Raw genomic sequence first — 17,109 nt, forward strand, 5'->3', positions numbered from 1 at the left:
GGCGTCAGGCCACGATACAACAAAGCGACCAGCCTTGCCTTCACGCTCCCGAGCTTGAGATGAGACAGGGCAGACAGGAGTGCAGACATGGTGCTCATCAGCACGGCAAGGAAATCGTCTACCTGCCCACCCAACTGGGACAAGCACCAGAGACCAGGGGTGCGCAGAGGGACCAGGGCTCTGCCTGCCTGCTGCCCCTCTAGTGACATCTGTACAACATCACCAGGATAATGACCATACATTTTCCTACCAGTGTGCCTTCTACATCACCCAACAGACATGCCAGGGCAGGGCTTGCTTGAGACCAAGCCTGAAGCCTGCCTTATCCACGGCAACACTGCAGCTGGGAGCTTTTGAGCCAGCTATGATGGACGCCTCTGCAGGACGGACACTGGAAGGCAGTGGCGAACCAAAGTCAGCGTGAGCTTGCAACAGATGGAGCCCCTGCTCAGGATGTTGGAGGCTGCAGCCTATTGTGCCTGTTCCCCGGTCGCAGAGGGGAGGTGGGATCTCTCACCACTTGTTCAAGACTGTGCTTCAAAACTGTCTACAAAGCACACGGCAAGGCTGTGCAGCAAGGTCAGAGAGCAGACTGGATCTAAAGCAAAGCACAGCTCTGGTTAAATCATCCTAGTGCTGCAGAGATGAGGCGCAGCAAGGCATTTGGCAAACAATGAGAGCAGCACTTGTCTGGAGCAGAAAAAAGCTACAGCTAGGAGCTGACCTTTCCCAAACCTCCTGAGCCACCGAAGATGAGGGAGAGAAACAGCTAAAGTGAGGTATCTATACAACACTTGAGCAAGCTGTACAGAACAAAAGGGAGGGCTTGGGCTTATTGTAACCACGCTGAATACCAGCCAAGCCTCTCCATGTCTCTTAGCAGCACTGGAGCAGAAACAGAATAATAAATAACAATAACAACAACAATAATAATAAAAAAGTGCACCTCCTGGAGAGGAGGGGAAAAGCAAAAGGTGTTGCCACAAATAATTCATGGTACTGTGCTTCCTGCCACAACTGAGTCAGCATGACTCCATGGGCAGACAGAGCAGTTTCCTCGCCCTCAGCCACCCCAGGCTGAGCCTGCAAAAGCAAGAAAGGCTTTTAGAAGAGATCAAGGCTAGGGGAAAGACCTGACTGGGTTCAGAGCCTCGGCTCCAGCTCAGATAAGCTATGTTCTGAGGCTCTACCTTGTGTCCTGCAGTGACCGCCCGGTTCAAGGTAAAGAGCACAAAGGGATGCTAACGAGGGTTTCCTGCCCTCTGGCTAATTGGGGAAGGCGAGGGGCACACCGAAGCGCTCTGGCCTCTCCTCCTAACAGCCCAGAGCAGAGGAGGAAGGTCAGGGCACTGCCGCAGCCTGGGGAACAGGCCATGCAGCTGCATTCTCCAACAGGCAAGGGGAACGTGCGGGGCAGCTCCCACCCCACACCAGCTGGAGCCGTGGCTGGCCTCTGCCTGCCTGCCTGCCAGCTGCCTCCTGCCCCCCCCAAGATGAGCAGATGAGGGAGTGAACTTGGGTGCCACTATGGTGTCCGTTTACCGCACAACAGCCTGCAGGGCAGACCTTGCCTGGCCCGGGGGGCTCGCAGCGTGGGGTGTTTACAGAAAACGCTGGGGCGAGAGGGGATGGCTCCTCCCAAAAGGCAGCAGGGCAGGGGTACCAGCCAGGCACAGCAACCAAGCGACAGAAGCCACCTATGGAAACACCTTCCCCAGCCTGCCAGTGCTTCTCTGGACCGACGCACAAGCTGCTCCTGCAGAAAGAAGAACCACTACCCATTGCACCAGGTGTAATGACACCGGTTCAGATCCAAGCCTCCCACCCCATCCATGACACTTCCTCAGGCAGCCCCTAATTAGCACCAGGGAGGGAGCAGGATGCTTCATTACCAGGGAAGCCCGTGCCAAGGTTCAGCTCAGCATTTCCCAAAGCAGGCTGTGCGGGCACAGGTGGCTGGTACTCCATGAGTAGCTGCCAGGGCAGATGGCACCAGCTCCACCTCCTCGCATCCAACAGTGCCTGCAGATGCCCAAAACGGCTGGAAGGACAGCTGAGAATAGGATGGCTCCGCTGCGGCCAACAGGGAGGGTGAGAGCCACCACGAGAATGGCTACAAGCCACACGCAGCTCCACTCTGCAGAGATGCGGGAATTGGTGTGAGGCTGCAGGCAGCTCGGGAAAAGACTGCCATTGAAGTAAAGACTCTGCTTGAGCTGGGCCCAAGAGACTGGACAAAACGAAGATGCTGCACCGCACACACACGTATACTGGCCCATCCTGGTGCACTCCCAGGCCGGAGCTGGCAAGATTAAGGTTATTCTGCCAAGTGAGAGCCCATGACAACACATGTATGCAAAGAGCTCGCTCTGTGCCTCAGCAACCCCCTCTCCCCCCGCCCCGAGGCATGTACTGTGCCCTCCTTCAGTCCCCTGCATCCTAAAAAACGCAGCAGCCAACGCTTCAAGTTGCACGCTGCCCTCCCCAGCCTGGAGCCAGCACCCTCCCCTTCTCTCCCAGCTGCCAGTTCTGGCCATGCAGCCATTTGCACAAAGTGCTCCAGGTAGAGCTCTTGGGCCAGCTTCTCAATCCATCCCAGCCTTCTTCCAAGCCTCCTGGACCGGAGCAGCAAGGACAAGCAGCAGGGAGACAGCAGCCGGCTGCAGGCAGGGAGGGTCGAGAGCAGTTTCTGCTTCCAGCTTCAGAGCTTCCAGCTTCAACTCCCCATCAAGTTCTGCACCTTGGTTCTCCCGTTTACAAAAAATGCAGATGATAATAATCACCAAACCCCTAATGTCGGTAGGTAAGTAGCTCAATATAAGTAGTAGGGATTAATAACAAGCTGGCTTCATCAAGTGCTTTGAGATCTTGAGGTGAAGAGCTCTATCTAATAAGCCCCAAGCATTCACATTAAAATGTTTCTCCAGCTTAATAACAATAATCATAAATGTAATGTCAAAATTGCTCTTTTCCACTGTAGAGAAAAGAAAAAAATGCTACTGGAGTAGCTTGCTGATAGCTTATTGCACCCTGCCAGGCCCTCTACAGCACGTGCCTGCCTGCCCGCCCTGTGTTCACCACCAGTGCCCGGCCATGAAGCCGGGCCACCGAGAGGAGCACCTGAGAGAGGCTCTGGCAGGCACACGGTTCGCCCCGACCAGGACCGAAGCTTTCTCCTCGGCAGGAATCTTGCCAAGGGAGGAGGAGGGCCCTGAACACCCACAGAGGAGGGGGATGCCGGGAAAATGCGCAGGCGATTCCCGGCACCCCCCCCTCCCCAGCCAGGCCTGCCTGCTGAAGGCAGAACGTGTGTTTGCCAGCCTGGACCCGCTCCAGCTCCCAGGGGAGTCCGTCCCTTCTCCAAACGGGCTGAGAAAAACAATCAGAAAAGCACAGCCAGAAACTTGACTACAGCTCGCAGGTGGGAGAAAGGAGGGTGGGATGTACCCGCTTTCATGGCTTAAAGTGTCTCCAGTGACAGGAGAGAGGAAAGGCTAACAATGCACAACAGCCACGCTGCCATGCTCCGGACAGATACAGCCACGAATCCCTGCAGCAAGGGCCACAGGCAGGAGACGGAGAGAGAAGGACACTTCCCCGCAGCACACCCAGGAAGGTCAGGGCAACCTGCACCTCTGGTGACCCGCTGGTAGCTGAACCGCTGGCACTGGGTATTTTTGTTCACAGGAAGAGCCTGAAATTGAAGAATGAGGATATCCGTGCCAAATGTGCAAGGTGGCTGCCTTTTCATCTAATGCTACTGGACTGAAAACTCTCCCTCTCTGGAAAGCGGTGGGTGCTCCCCTGCTAAAGCCATTTAAAGCAGACTGGACTGGGGAATACAAAGTGGAGAGCAGCCCCGAACTGATTAGGCTGGGCAGCAGAGGGCAAAAGCTGTGATGCTCAAATACATCTTTTCAATCCCTAATGCACACTGACAGGCACTGAGCAGACGTGCACCTCTGCGTGCCACCTACCACCGTGCCTCACGTGGTCCCCAAGGATGGGGAAGTCACTAGTGGGCCACACTACTGACTTGTCCTGTCCCAAATCCTGCCTCGGAGCAGTCACTGTTAAATACCTACGTTAGAGAGGAGAAGCCCCCACCACGGAGCAGGCAAGAAGCCACAGAAATCGCTGGACAGCGCCCGCGGGCTGCGGAGGAGCCTGCCATGGACAGTTCCTCGGCCAGGAGACAAGCACAAGCGAGGCAGTAGCAGGCAAGCACGCCTAATAGCAAAGGGTGAGGGCACATGTACAATAAACCCCAGGGGCTGAGGCTGAGCCTTCCTTCTGCAGAAGGGGCAAGGCCCCACCACGACAGCCTAAGCAAGCCTGCTCTGCTGCCATCCAATACGTAAGGAGACCGCCGGTGCAAAAGGCAGGAGAAGCAAGCAAAGAGCAGGGCAGAGCTGCTTTTGGGGCTTCCTTGTGCCAAAAAGGCAGAGGGAAACGCAAGGCCCTGGGGACGGAGCCATGCACGCGTGTCAGGACAGCGAAGGCCGGCATTAATTCTGCATGAGCGCGAGGTGCCTGTTGCCATGGAGACCGTTAGGCCGGCGCTCCAGCCGAGACTCTCGCCTGTGCACATTTACTCCTCTTCCCGGGCCCACCCTCCCTGCCATCAATATTAATTGCATCAGCCAGGGCTTGCTCGGTGAGGGAGGAGCAGCCACCTGCCCTGCTCAAAGGCCTCTGCTGAGGGGCCGGGAGAGCCACATGCAGGCACCGGCAGCAGAGCCGGGGTGTCCACCCCACAGCCCTAGCTAAACGCCGCTCGGCACCTCCCAGGCCACGCCGAGATCAGCACCAGGTCTCCCAGGAAAGAAACACAGAGCTGTCAGTTCATGTGTCATTAACACCACACTGCTTAACCCAGGCACTTTTGCTTAGAGCCCCTACCCCCGGCACAGCCAGAGCAGCACTAGGGACACGCTAGCCCTGAGTCCTCGAGCCCCAGTTTTGCCCATCTTCACCCACTTCGTGCCCTACCCCTGCCTACAACATGGGACAGTGACTTCATGCGATGCCACTGGTGTGGATCTGGAAAGCTGCCTCACTGAGCAGCGGCAGGCCAGGGGCAAATGCTGGCTAAAGGCACTGCCAGCAGCCCTGCATACTGCCCTACAGCTACCAAAGGGGATGGGGCAGGCAGCACGCCTCTTCGCTCATCAGGATTGTGCGCATCTTTACTCCCACGGTTTAGCCACAGAGCTGAGCTACACTGCAGCCACAAATCTGTGGTCCCCAAGGCCACAACAACCTCTCCAGAACAAGTCTCCAAACCACTTAAAGTTTTCAAGCTGACATGTTCTAAGGATGGAAGGTCCTTAAGAAGCTGAGAGAATGGTAGGCATCCACCATCCAGTTTGGGAGCCTCTGTGACACTCTCAGCTCTCCAAGGATCTTGCTTGCACAGCTCTACACGTGACAGAGATCGCTGGGAAACCAGGTATCTCCTCCTGAGACCACAGTGTGGTGGTTCAGCACCCCCAAACACACTCTGCACTCCTGTGTCACATGGAGAGACAGTGAGGGGAAGCCCAGAAACGTGGTCATCACCAGCCACAACCTTTTACAGCCCAGCTGCCTGAAAAAACCTCTTCACTTCTAAAAGCCACTGTGACTGAAATCTAACCTACGAGCAGCAGCACCAGAGCAGTCAGCACTGCAGCTCGTCCCCCCCCCGGGAAAGGGCAGCCCGGCGCCTCTCAGGGCTGACATGGGCGATGCAGGCAGCACCGGCCAAGGCAGACAAAGGAGGAGCAGGAGTGCTGACTACACAGTCTATAATTGGGGGTCAGCAGAGGTGTGCAGGACGGAAAAGAGTTGATCAGTTGGAAGATCTAAAAGCAAAATCATGTGCTGGAGGCAGAGAGATGGTAGTGAGCAAGGTGAAGGCGGTGCCGGGGGCGGGCAGGGCAGAGCAGAGCAGGGAGGAGTTGAAAGCATTGTGTTCTTGGGTCTAAAACATCAAAGTCACTCTTGCAAATCAAACATCATCTTAAAAGACTCCCTCATTAATCTGTCATGAGCGCCCTGCGAGAGTGGCTCTGAGCAGACTACCACAGTTCCTAATCACTGGAAGAATTCATCAGCCTCTATCAGAGAGAGGAGCAGTTTGGAAACCTGCTCCACAAGGGATGCAAGCGAGAAGCCAGCCTCAGCAGCAGGCTCCCGCTGCCCTGCCTGCACACCCCAGCGCACCCAGATCCCCCAGCCTCGCCACAGAGCAAGCGGCCAAGAGCAGGAATCTGCCCCGAGGAGCCACGCCGCAGCAAAACACCCAAAGCTCAGCGCACACAAAGAGTGCACCCAGATGGGATGGCAGCCCGTACACAGCCCACACAAGGGAGGGAGGCAAGGGCAAGAAAAAAAAAATACTTGGATTGTTTTAACCTGCTCCCGCCTGCCTGCAGAGGCCACGCTCTGCAAAACAGTGCTTACAAATCAGGGAGATTAGAGAGCTCAGCAAGGGAAGGAGGGCTGCAGCAGGCTCTGGATGCCTGGAGGGAAAGACGGCTCCTCCCCAGCCACAGCAGATCCAAAGCCAGCACTCAGCTGCACAGTTGGCAAAGTCAGCACGCCGCCCTTTGCCAACCTTTCCCAGGCCCCAGGCTGCTGGGCACTCTGCGAGGTCTACTCATGCTCTTTGCAAGGAGCTTGCTCATACCCTGGGGGTCTCAGCCAGCTTCATGCCTCCTGCTGTCCTTTGCTCTCCCTCTGCACTTCGTATGAAGTATAAAACATAGCGACTACATCCCTAAGCCACAGGGTCTGTGCTAAGCCTGGCCTCCTCTCGGCTGCACGCTGCCTCCCACTACAAATGTGCCCACCCTGGGCTGTCCCTTTGCTGCGGGGCAGAGGGCTGCCCAGCCTGCCAGCTTAGGCGGCAGCTCCGCACCAAGTGCCCTGTCCAGGAGAGGAGGTATTCAGCCTTGGTGATCCCGGCAGACAGAACACCCCTTTACGCAGGACAGACAGACTCCTGTGCTGCCCCAGCCTCGCAGCCTGCCCCCGGAGGAGCCGGATCCCTGCTTCTGGCAGAAGGTGCTTGGGATGCCTGCCTTGGCCGAGCAGACCTGGAGCATGCACAGCCGCTCCTGTTCTCGGCAAACACTTGCCTGCCACCGAAACAGCAAGACTCCTTGTGTCACTGTGACCTCGGGGCACGTTCCTACAAAAACAACGTTCACTTGGCAACTCTGCCACAGTACAGCGCCAGGCAGTATTTGCAGTGGGCTAACTCGGGAGCTGGTAGTGATGCACTAGCTCTCTCTGAAAGGTATCACACATCAACTTCAGCATGACACAGCCAAGGGGAAGAGAAAACAAAGCAAGACAAATGCTGTTTCTTTGTCACAACGCTCCAAGGCTAGATGCCAAAAGGATAGTCCTGGGAGACATGAGGCAGAGGTGTGGGGACAGCGAAGCAAGCTTGGGGATCTGCAGCCTTGGCAAGGACCTGATACAGGGAAAACAGGAACACCTTAGCAGTTCTCCCATCTACTCCTCCTCTAACACTTAAGCCACGTAACATGAAAGTGCATAAATTGATCCCCAAGAGAAAGCTCAAACCTCACTGTAAATGGAGAAGAATGCTCTCAAGAGATCAAAAGTGGTGTCTAATAACTGCTGCTACCTTATCTACCGCTCAGCTTTTGAAGAGCTATGTTTAGCATCTCTCCGCTCTCCAGAGCAACCCTGAAGCAGTCTGAGCTGGTTCGGCTGAAGCACACTTTGCTGCGGTGCTCAGAGTGCAAAACCCAGGCAGGGAAACAGTTGCTCCCACTGCAAGCAACGGGCAAGAAAGCCAGGCTGGGCCATAGGGCGAAGGCATGGGGATGAAGCTGCACAAGCAGACCCCAGTTCTGGCTCCTGAGCTGTTGCCTCACTGCCATAGGGTGCAAATATGAGCAAGAAAAAAAGGAAGGGGAAGCCAAAGACATAACCACGGTGACTTCACTGCGGGACACCCTGGGCCAGCTAGGGGACGGACGGCTTCACCCCGGAGGCATGAATTGCCCAGGATCCTGGGGCAAACAGAAGAGCACCCCGGCTCACCCCCCTGCCTGAGGTGGCGGGTGCAAGCGCCGTACCGGCGGCACAGGAGGTTAGCGTTTCAGCCTGTGCTGCCGCAAAGTCTTAGAGAAGGAGTAGGCACTATGTAATTAAAAGCGAGCAGCTGCTGAGAAGCCTGGTACAAAAATTTCACCTTGCACAGAGTGATTTTTTTCCTGTTCCGTGATGTGTGACAAGACTTCCCGCCACGCTCCGATGCTCCGAGTCCCTCCTCGCTCAGCAACGCCAGCCTCAGCCCAGCCGCCCACTGGCTGACACAGCCAGAGGTGCAGAAACACCGCTCACGCTGCTGAAGCCAGCGGCCGGCTGGGCTCTGCCCGTCTGCCTCGGGACAGGCTACCCCAGTGTCATACAGCAGGACGCGAGGCACTCGGGTGGGAGGGTGCAAACCTCTCCCTGCTCCCCACCACGCTTCCCCACATATGGCCTCGGCAAAGAAGTCATTCCTCAGCATAACGGGGCTTGTGAGGGGAATATCGACAGCACAATCAAGAAGGAGACCATCTCCACCGAGCCGCCGTGGCCCTGGGGCAGCCCATGTCCCAAACACACACGACTCCATGGAGCACCCCTTCCCCACACATGCCTGTTCCACTTCTCGACACAGAGAGGTGAGGTCACGGCAGCCCAGCAGCCACTGTGGGCCTGCAAGGAGCGCCAGCAAGGCTTAACATCAGCCCCACTGCCTGACAGCGTTTGTCAGGTGGGGAGCTGACATGGGTGGACACCACGGCCCGAGGCCGTAGCGAGATGGATTACTGCTGGAGCAGATCGCTTTCCCTGCTCCTGCAAGTCAGCTCCGGACATTTCAAACCGCACATGTGGGAGAGGACTGGGGCCGGGAAAAGCATGGGTGCGAAAGGAAGAGAGCGTGGGGTGGTCAGAAAAGATGGGGGGCTGCAAAATGCATCTGCTGGCAGACAAAAAGAAAGATGGATCCACAGCATCTTCCCATTCTACTAACTGAGATCAGCCCCGCCACAAAGCCTGCGCTATGAATTCATTTTGCTGTATCCAAGTCTTATATTGGCTTGTGTCAAAAGAGAAACAGGCTGGGATTAGCAAGCCAAAGCCAGCAGGGTGTTCCAGTACCGCCACGCACAAAGGGAACAAAATTGAAGAGCTTGTGTTTTATTTTAAGTTATATTTTCACAGCGCTCTTCCCAGGGCAGCCAAGCGTCCCCTCCCCTGTCCCCTGAGCAGGCGCAGAGCTGCCCAGAGAGCCACCGGGCTCCTTTGAGAAACTAAAAGCCCAAGGCTGCCTCCCACTATTCTCTCCGACAGGGACTGGAGAAGGAAGGGACTGGAGAAGGAAGGGCCCAGAGCGAGTTTGGCAGCGGGAGGAGGTTACGGACAGCACACACGTCTCCCGAGGTGCGGGCTAGCCCCAGCCTTCTCGCCAGCAACGCACTGCAAGGTTTAACTTCAGGGCTGCAGGTAGGCTGTGGGCAGCACACACAACTAGGCAGAGCAGGCAAGGGGAGGTAAGTACCTTACATGACTTCTAAGCCCAAGGCAATTATTTCCCCCTCGCTACATCCATGCCAATATGGTACTGCCAGAGGAAGCTGTTCATCAGAATTATGGGATGTCAATTAAAAGCGATCAAATAAAAGGAAGGAGCATCTTTTCCTGATGAAGTGTCAAACAGGAGGAGCAGACCAGGACCTCCGATACGTGGCTGCTGCTCAGGCACAGCCAGTGCTCCGTGCCAAAGAGCACCACAGCCCTGCGCAGCCAGGTAAAGCCTCTCCCCACGCCCGGGCATCACCTCCTCAGCTGCCAACGCACGCAGACACAGGGCTGGAAGAGAGCAGAGAGGTCGTGAAACACCACTTCCCAACACCACTTGGCTGTCCCTAGCAGAATGGTCCCCTTTGCAGGGAGGCAAGGCACATGCACTCTCCAGGCTCTCTTGCTGCCTCAGCACAGCCAAGGTAACACTCAGTCTGCCCAAATGCATCGAGTCATCTACAGGTGGGGAGTATTTCCTAACACCCTCCTGGCACAGACCAGATGCTCCGTAACACACACAGCACCGTTCACGCCCCATGAAGGCAGAGACGGCCACCAGAAGAGACACAGGGAACCAGTCCTCGCAACGCTACAGATGGCTGTCTGTCTCTTCATGGCAGAGGGGACGCTAGCTGGAGAGGGAGCCACTGGAGGAAAGGGAGCTGGACCTGACGAGGCAAAGATGGAACAGGGTGCTGAAGAGAGAGCATCCAGCAGCCAGGTGAAAGACAGTGCCCAGGACTGAGAGCATTGTAGGATTAATCCGCTAACCGATTTCCGATGCAGACTTGAAAAGCCATCTGCACCAGCATTTTCTCTGCCTAACCCCATGCCTGGACCAGTTCTGCAAACCCTGTATTTATGGGGCTGCCAGGCACAAGAAAGCATTTTTCCAATATTTAATTTCTCAGATATCCTCATCTCATGCGTCACTGCTGCTTTTATGCACCCATAAATAAGCGCTTAGCGCTGCTCCCTCGGCCTGGTGCAATGGGTTGGGCCAGCATCACTGTATCTATGCTCGCCAAAAGGAAATGGCTGTCCAGCCCTCTCAGTCTTCTCAGATGTTTCCAAACCCAGCAGAGACAGGACCCACAGCTGGCTGGTGCCATTAACACATCTGCAAAGGCGCAGGGATGCCAGCAAAAGGGCTGGCTCTCACCACTCTGGCGACCTATCATGACTCTCCCCATCTGTGAGGGATGCTTGCTCGAGACAGGCTGAAGCAAGATGTAGCTCTGAGATTAGGACACACTCCTGCGCTTCATCCAGAAGGCTGCTGGGGCCAGCAACAAACCCAAACCTGCCAGACCAAAGAGCTGGTGATAGCAAAAGGGGCCAAACAGGCTGCCCGAGCCTGTGCCACACCAGGAGGGCTTCTTTCTCCCTAGCAGGGCTGGGAGAGCAGCACGGGCGGAGGGCACTGCCCGCACCCTGCCGGGGAGGCCCCAGCTGCAGCTCACCCCGCATTGCTCCGCTCTCAGCCCCTCGCCTCTGCTTGCACCAGGGAACTGGAGGAGGCTTGCCCGCACCAGGAACAGGAGTGGAGTGTGTGCGCAGGCACGGTCAGAGCCAGAACTGCCACCAACGAGGCAGAGCCCTGCTCTCCTCCCCCGGCTCCCGTGTGAGCAGAGCAGCTTTGTGTCCCGCTTGCTGCTCTCGGCTCCGGAGCTGTCTGCTGTTGGCTGGACCTCACTAACAAGTACCCCAGCAGAGCACCCAGGGGAGGAGGGTGGCAGAAAGAGAGGGATGACAGGGAGCTGACCCCAAGAGCCCGGTGCCTCATCCTACTGATCCACCTGAGCAGCCAGCCCAGCTCTCGCCAGCCTGGCTTCACAGCTCCGAGAGGGCTTATTGTTCTCCCTGCCCTCCGCAGAGCAAACAACAAAAGCAATCTTGCCTCCCGTACACGACTCCACCAAGGGATGCTGCAAACAAACAGAAATCAAACCTCTCATCACAGATGCTGCAAGAACAAGGAAAGGGGAGGAGGTACCCTCCAAACCCTCCCCCACCATTTATTTCACCCCAGGGGATGCAGGAAGACACAGCCCACCCTGCCTGCCCCCTGCACCACACCTGCCAGCCCCCCCTCCAGAGCAAGCCTGCCCTGGGGGGCCGCAGCTGAGCCAACATCCACCCCCTCTCCAGCTCCCCACGCAGACACTCCCCAGCTCCTGCCTACCACTGATGAGAAAGGAGAAGAATGAGCCAGCTTGGATGCCACGGGCCAGTCCCTCAGCTGGGGAAAAGGCAACAGCCTTCATGGAGCACTGCATTTAAGTCAGCCAGGCCTTAAGACTCTATAGAGCTTAACAATCCCGTGCCCAGCTGCGGGAATGCCAGCGCCATGAGAGATTTGGGAGAAAGCAGTGAGTTAACAGCATTAATGGCCTTGTTGCAAAATGAAGCAGAGACCACTCCATAAATCAACGTGTGGCTGAAGAGTTTTCTAGGGTAGAAATTGGTATTGGAGGAAAAGGAAGAGATAAATAGCACACGAGTGCTAATTAGAGACACCTCCCTGCTGGCTGGCAAAGTCTTTCACCTCCAGCATTGCTGGAGCACCAGGGGAGTGGTCGTGGCTGCAGATGCCCGAGGTGCAGAAAGCCACTTCCTTCATATGAAAACTGAGGTCTGACATTGCCAGGGCAGACAATGATTTCTGTCTAGCTTTGCACCACCGTTTGGAAGGGGAAAGGACCACAGCAAACCTGCCAGTAGCAGGGTTCCAGACAGAAATAGCAAGTTGCAGATCCTCAGCTGGTACCGGTGGGCAGAGATCTGTTGGCTCACGGCGCAGGCTGCCAGCTGGTGGCAACCCACTGCTCACCACAGAGCTGTGCAGACTTGTAGAAGATGAGGATCTGGCCCAGAAGATAAAGAGGCGACAGTCCTCAAGGAGCCCAGCTGGAGAAGCAGCCATCAAGGGGCCCTGCTGAGCTCGACGCTGGCACTGTCACACTCTCGTGCCAGGACACAGCCCCTGCCCCAGAGCACCCACCGCCTGCCGAGACCCACCAAATCCTTGCCGCCGCCTTTGTCATGCCACCAGGCACCGCCTGGGGAAAGGAACACGGTGCGGCGAGGCAGAGACCCTCCCCTGCCTGTCCCTCTCAGATGCGGCTGGTTAGGGGAAGGGAGAAGGGTTCGGCGGCTCCCCAGCCAGCCCTCCCCAAACAGGTCCGTCGGTCGGACAGCCGGGCACAGTTCTCACTAGCACAGCTCCTTGTCCCACCAAAGCCACCCTGAGAGCAAGCCTAGGACAGGAGAGCCATGGCCCTCGCTCAGCAAACCTCAGCCAAGCCCCAGCAGTTTACAAGTACAAGCATAGCCCCGTCTAAGCCAGTGGACTACACACAGGACCAGAGCCACGTCTCCAAGCCAGCCCAGGCGATGAACACTGCTGTCCCTCCGGCACAGCAGAAGCAGCAGGGACCAGCCCCTTCACCCCAGGGGGACCCCTTCCCCATGCCCCCTGCTCCCCTCTGCCCAGAAACGCTTCCCAAAGACGACGTGAGGCATTTGCACTGTATTAGACTTGCACCTCATTTGGCAACCCACCAAGGGTGGTAGTTTTCCATCTCCTGTGGGGACCAGAGATCTTTTAGAGTATGTCATCTGGATGGGCTGGGCTGCTAATATTTTGGAGCCCTAAGCTAGGAGTTACACCTACGTTCTTTTTTATTTTTGCTTTAGATGTCTTCTCTAGTCCAATTATAGATTAATCACATTTTATCTAGCATCCGTTTCTCCTCCGCCTCCTTCCCCGCCCCCATCAGAGAAGGAAAGAAAGAAAGAAACAAACGTGTTATTAATTGGCTGCTGTTTTCTGCTGGGTTCTTATCTGTGCACGTGAAACTAGGGAGGCTGGGGAAGGTGACTGAACAGCCTGCCAGCAGAAAGCAGGGCATTTTAAGCCTGATTTTCAGAGGAAACAAAGCTCCTATGATGACATTATCTGAGCATGTGCTTGCCTGCCTGTGTCCAACAGCTTTTAAAGCCATTGACTGATAACAGCATGGCCTCAAAAACCAAAGTTCCTACAGGTCTGTGAAACCAGAAGGCTTCAGTAAGCCCAGAGAAAAGGTGTGAGGTGCTAGTGAGTGCACTGCTCATCAGACACCAGGGAATCCACAGGTGAGAGGCAATCCATAGATGAGTCCCACAGGTCCAGGGAAAATGCAAGTCCATAGGAAACCCAGGTGCTGTCCCACCTGCTCTGCCAGGGAAGGACCAATAACTCTGGAAGAGGATGAGGAAAGCACCACACTGCCTCATGACTGGCAAGGTTAAAATTTGGAGGTGGGGAGGGAATTGTTAGGAGAGCCCAGAAGCAGAAACCTGTGGGACCCAAGCAGGGACGGGAAAGGAAAGACAGCTGCGTTACAGTCCCCCAGAATTGACATGCCCACACCCCTTCTGGCCAGGGCAGTAAGATACCTGATGTCCAGCTGAACACCAGCTTCCATTTTGCTCTTGATGCTGATAAAGCTGAAACCATTTGCCAGCTGGAGCACAAGCCCAACGGATTTTTTGGTAGCATTTATGCCATGTTAGCAGCTGACTGATCCAAGACTGGATGGGCTGGGACGATTCAACTTTGGCTGCACAGCAGAAGCAGTAATTTAACGAACAGCCAACAGCATCTCAGCAACCTCTGCTAGCCTCAAAAATCACCCTCCCTGAGCTGCTCAGCCCACGTCCCACGTACTTGCGCTGGAGAGATTCCTACCTGCTTTGTGCCCATTTAACCTCCTGCTGCCATGAGCCAGCACAACCCACTCCAGTCCTTTCCCAGCAAGACCAAGACATGCTAAGGCAGCGGAGAGTCCCAGGGAGACACCGTGTCCACATCACTCCCCTGAACAGGCATCCCTCCCTGCTTGGTCTATGCCTGCTCCAGGGCAGGGCGGGGGGCGGCAGGGAGGACATCGGCTGCCCAGGCCACAGCGAGATGCAGGCTCAAGCTCCAGGCCCCACAAGCTGAAACCAGTCACCTCCCTCACTGTCCTCCCCTGGGTTGCTCTGACACTACACCAAAAACCAGAGGGACCAAGGGAGGCAGAATGCTGTTTCTGGCTATTTCCTCATGCTAACAGCCCATCACCTTCTCATGGTCTTTCCCTCACCTGCGACTCTGCCACATACCATGGGCACACATGCCATTTGCTTTTTTTTTTTTCCTTTCTCTCGGTGCTTACAGAGCAGCAAGCCTGTATGCACTTCCTTCTGCTTCCCCCCTCCTTTTGCCAACATCCAGGAAGACCCTTAGGGGACAAACACAGAAGAGCCACTGGATTCAACACTGCTGCTTTTAACGATAAGGTCTCTTTCTCCAGTTCCCTCCCCTCCATGGCCTCAGCAGATGAACCAGTAAAGCTCTGCAAACCGCTGCAGCACACAGAAGATCCCACCTTCCTTTCCAGAGCTTCCCCACTTCCACCACAGCTGCCCAGGAAACCCTCTGCAGAGAAAGGGCTGCTGTGCCTCCCAGGGAGCAAGGAGGGACAGTCGCTCTGCCCTCCCTCCTCGCCCCAGAGGACCATGCTCCTGCATCCCCAGGGCAGGGGCGAGGGCAGGGCACGGGCATGAGTGAGCTGCAGTACTGCTCCAGGCACAGAGAGCAGCCAGTCAGCTGCAAAATAGATCACTAGGTCAGGAGACGCTGCTCCATCACCAGCCGTGGGAAGCACGAGAGGCTCAAGCAATTTGCTCTCAAGTGCATCCTGAGCACAGGAACCGAGCTCGAGCAAGCGACGGTGTACTTACCATCTCGCGGCGTCGGCGGCGTCTGAGTAAAATAACTATTGGGCTTGTCTGCAAAGAAACAAAAAACACAGGGCTATCAGCAGCTCCCTTTTTGCACGCTCTCTCCTCCTCCCCTCAGACCTCTGTCCGCAGCTCCCCAGCAGCTTTTGGGCTAGCATTTCATTCCTTCAGCACACATGCCCTGCACAAGCAGGCACCAACTCCCAGGGAACACCTGGGAGGTCCTGCAGCAAGAAGGGAGCAGCAGGAACAGGAGCCAGGAGCCCCAGCTCTCCCACTTGTATTGATGGAGCATCTCTGGCTTGGGATCTGGCAGCAGCCCTCTTCTGCCTGGCAGGGCTGGGGCGTGCCTCAGCCCGTTGTGTGCCGTTTCACCAGGGCTGCGATGCAAATGGCACTGCGTATCACCTCTCACACACGTACCCACCTAGGCAGTGACTCTCCAAGTCATTTGGGTTGAGCAGGACAGCGGTGGGGAACACTGCAGCCTCCAAGGCAAGAAGGCAAAGGTGGGAGAAAGGGGTAGCCTGGGGCAGCAGAAGGTGAAAGCTCGCACGGACGTGACCACAGATCCCAGAGCAAGGTGGCACAGCCTTGCCACCAGCCAGCCCTCTACATTTAGGTAAGCCTTGATTAAGCAGGCGGGCAAGAAGAGTTCCACTCAGGCAGTTAGCTCCACAGACCCTGCCATCCTGAGTGGGAAACACCCTAAAGCCAGTGTCAATAGAGAGCAGAGTCCAGTTTAAGTGATGTGCCCAGGGCAGCAAAGCCAGGCTGTGGCAGAGGGCACACAACTCATTACAGACCAGGCTTTTCCCTACCATCGCCTGAGCCCTGCTCCCGCCAGTGCTTTTTAAATGCATTCATGTGTTTTGCAGTTTTACACAGCTTTTTTCTAACCACGCACACGTCAGGGGAAACAGAGCATCCCAAAGCTAGGCTGGAGGATTTGCCTGCCCTCTAAAGGTTTTTCTCACAGCAGGTGTTTGGCACTTTCCAGCACCAAGGAGGTCAAAGACACTGCTGCACGATGGTGTCTTCCTCCACAGGCTGCGCCTAGAGAAAGCCAGGCATTGGGAGGGTGAGCACCTGTGCAAGGATGAGGCAACAGAGCACAGTGCCTACAGCAGCCAACAATACGTGGATGCACCCACACCCAAGTGCGTGATCTGCTCAGCCACACCAGGGATCAGATCAACAGCCTAACCTCAGGGAAAACTCCTCCATCTTTCCCCAACCCTCTGCTGATTCTTCAGAGCAAGAGAGCATACAGAGAGCAGGGGATCCTGGAGCAGCCTAAGAGACACATCTCCCACCCATCGCGTACAGTGACAGGGCCTCAATGTTCAGCAGTTTGCTTATAACAAAGGAGCAGCAGAAGCCCCTGGCCAGGGCAGAACTCCTAAGAGCCCATCTTTTGCCCCTCACCTCCCACACAGCCCTGCCGAGATCCCCGCCTCGCAAACAGACTGACTGCGTCCCCCCTAGCAGCATCACCCACACTCAGACCTCAAGCAGCAGATCAGGAGACACAGTATTTCGGGGGGGTGGGGGTGGGAACGGGACATAGGACACAGCGGGTGCTGGCGCAGCTGAGAGCATGAGCACACCGTGCACGGTGGGGAGCTGGGGCTGGCCCACGCACGCCTGCCTTTGCAGCTCCACTCCGCAGTTCTGGAACCAACATCATCTCAGGGAAAAGTGGGACAGAGCTGCGGAGCGGTCTGTCGCCTCCCCTGC

General features: G+C 56.2%; 1 protein-coding gene across 1 annotated transcript in view; it reads right to left on the minus strand.

The window, feature by feature from the left end:
* The window catches only part of AGRN (agrin), a 128,889-nt gene that overhangs the window by 50,380 nt on the left and 61,400 nt on the right, over positions 1-17,109 (minus strand). The window contains 1 exon segment of the mRNA XM_050909387.1: positions 15,370-15,417. Within this exon segment, the coding sequence (XP_050765344.1) occupies positions 15,370-15,417 (48 nt within the window).

The sequence above is a fragment of the Gymnogyps californianus genome, chromosome 21 (genome assembly GCF_018139145.2).
Source record: "Gymnogyps californianus isolate 813 chromosome 21, ASM1813914v2, whole genome shotgun sequence".
Classification (NCBI taxonomy): Eukaryota; Metazoa; Chordata; class Aves; order Accipitriformes; family Cathartidae; genus Gymnogyps; species Gymnogyps californianus.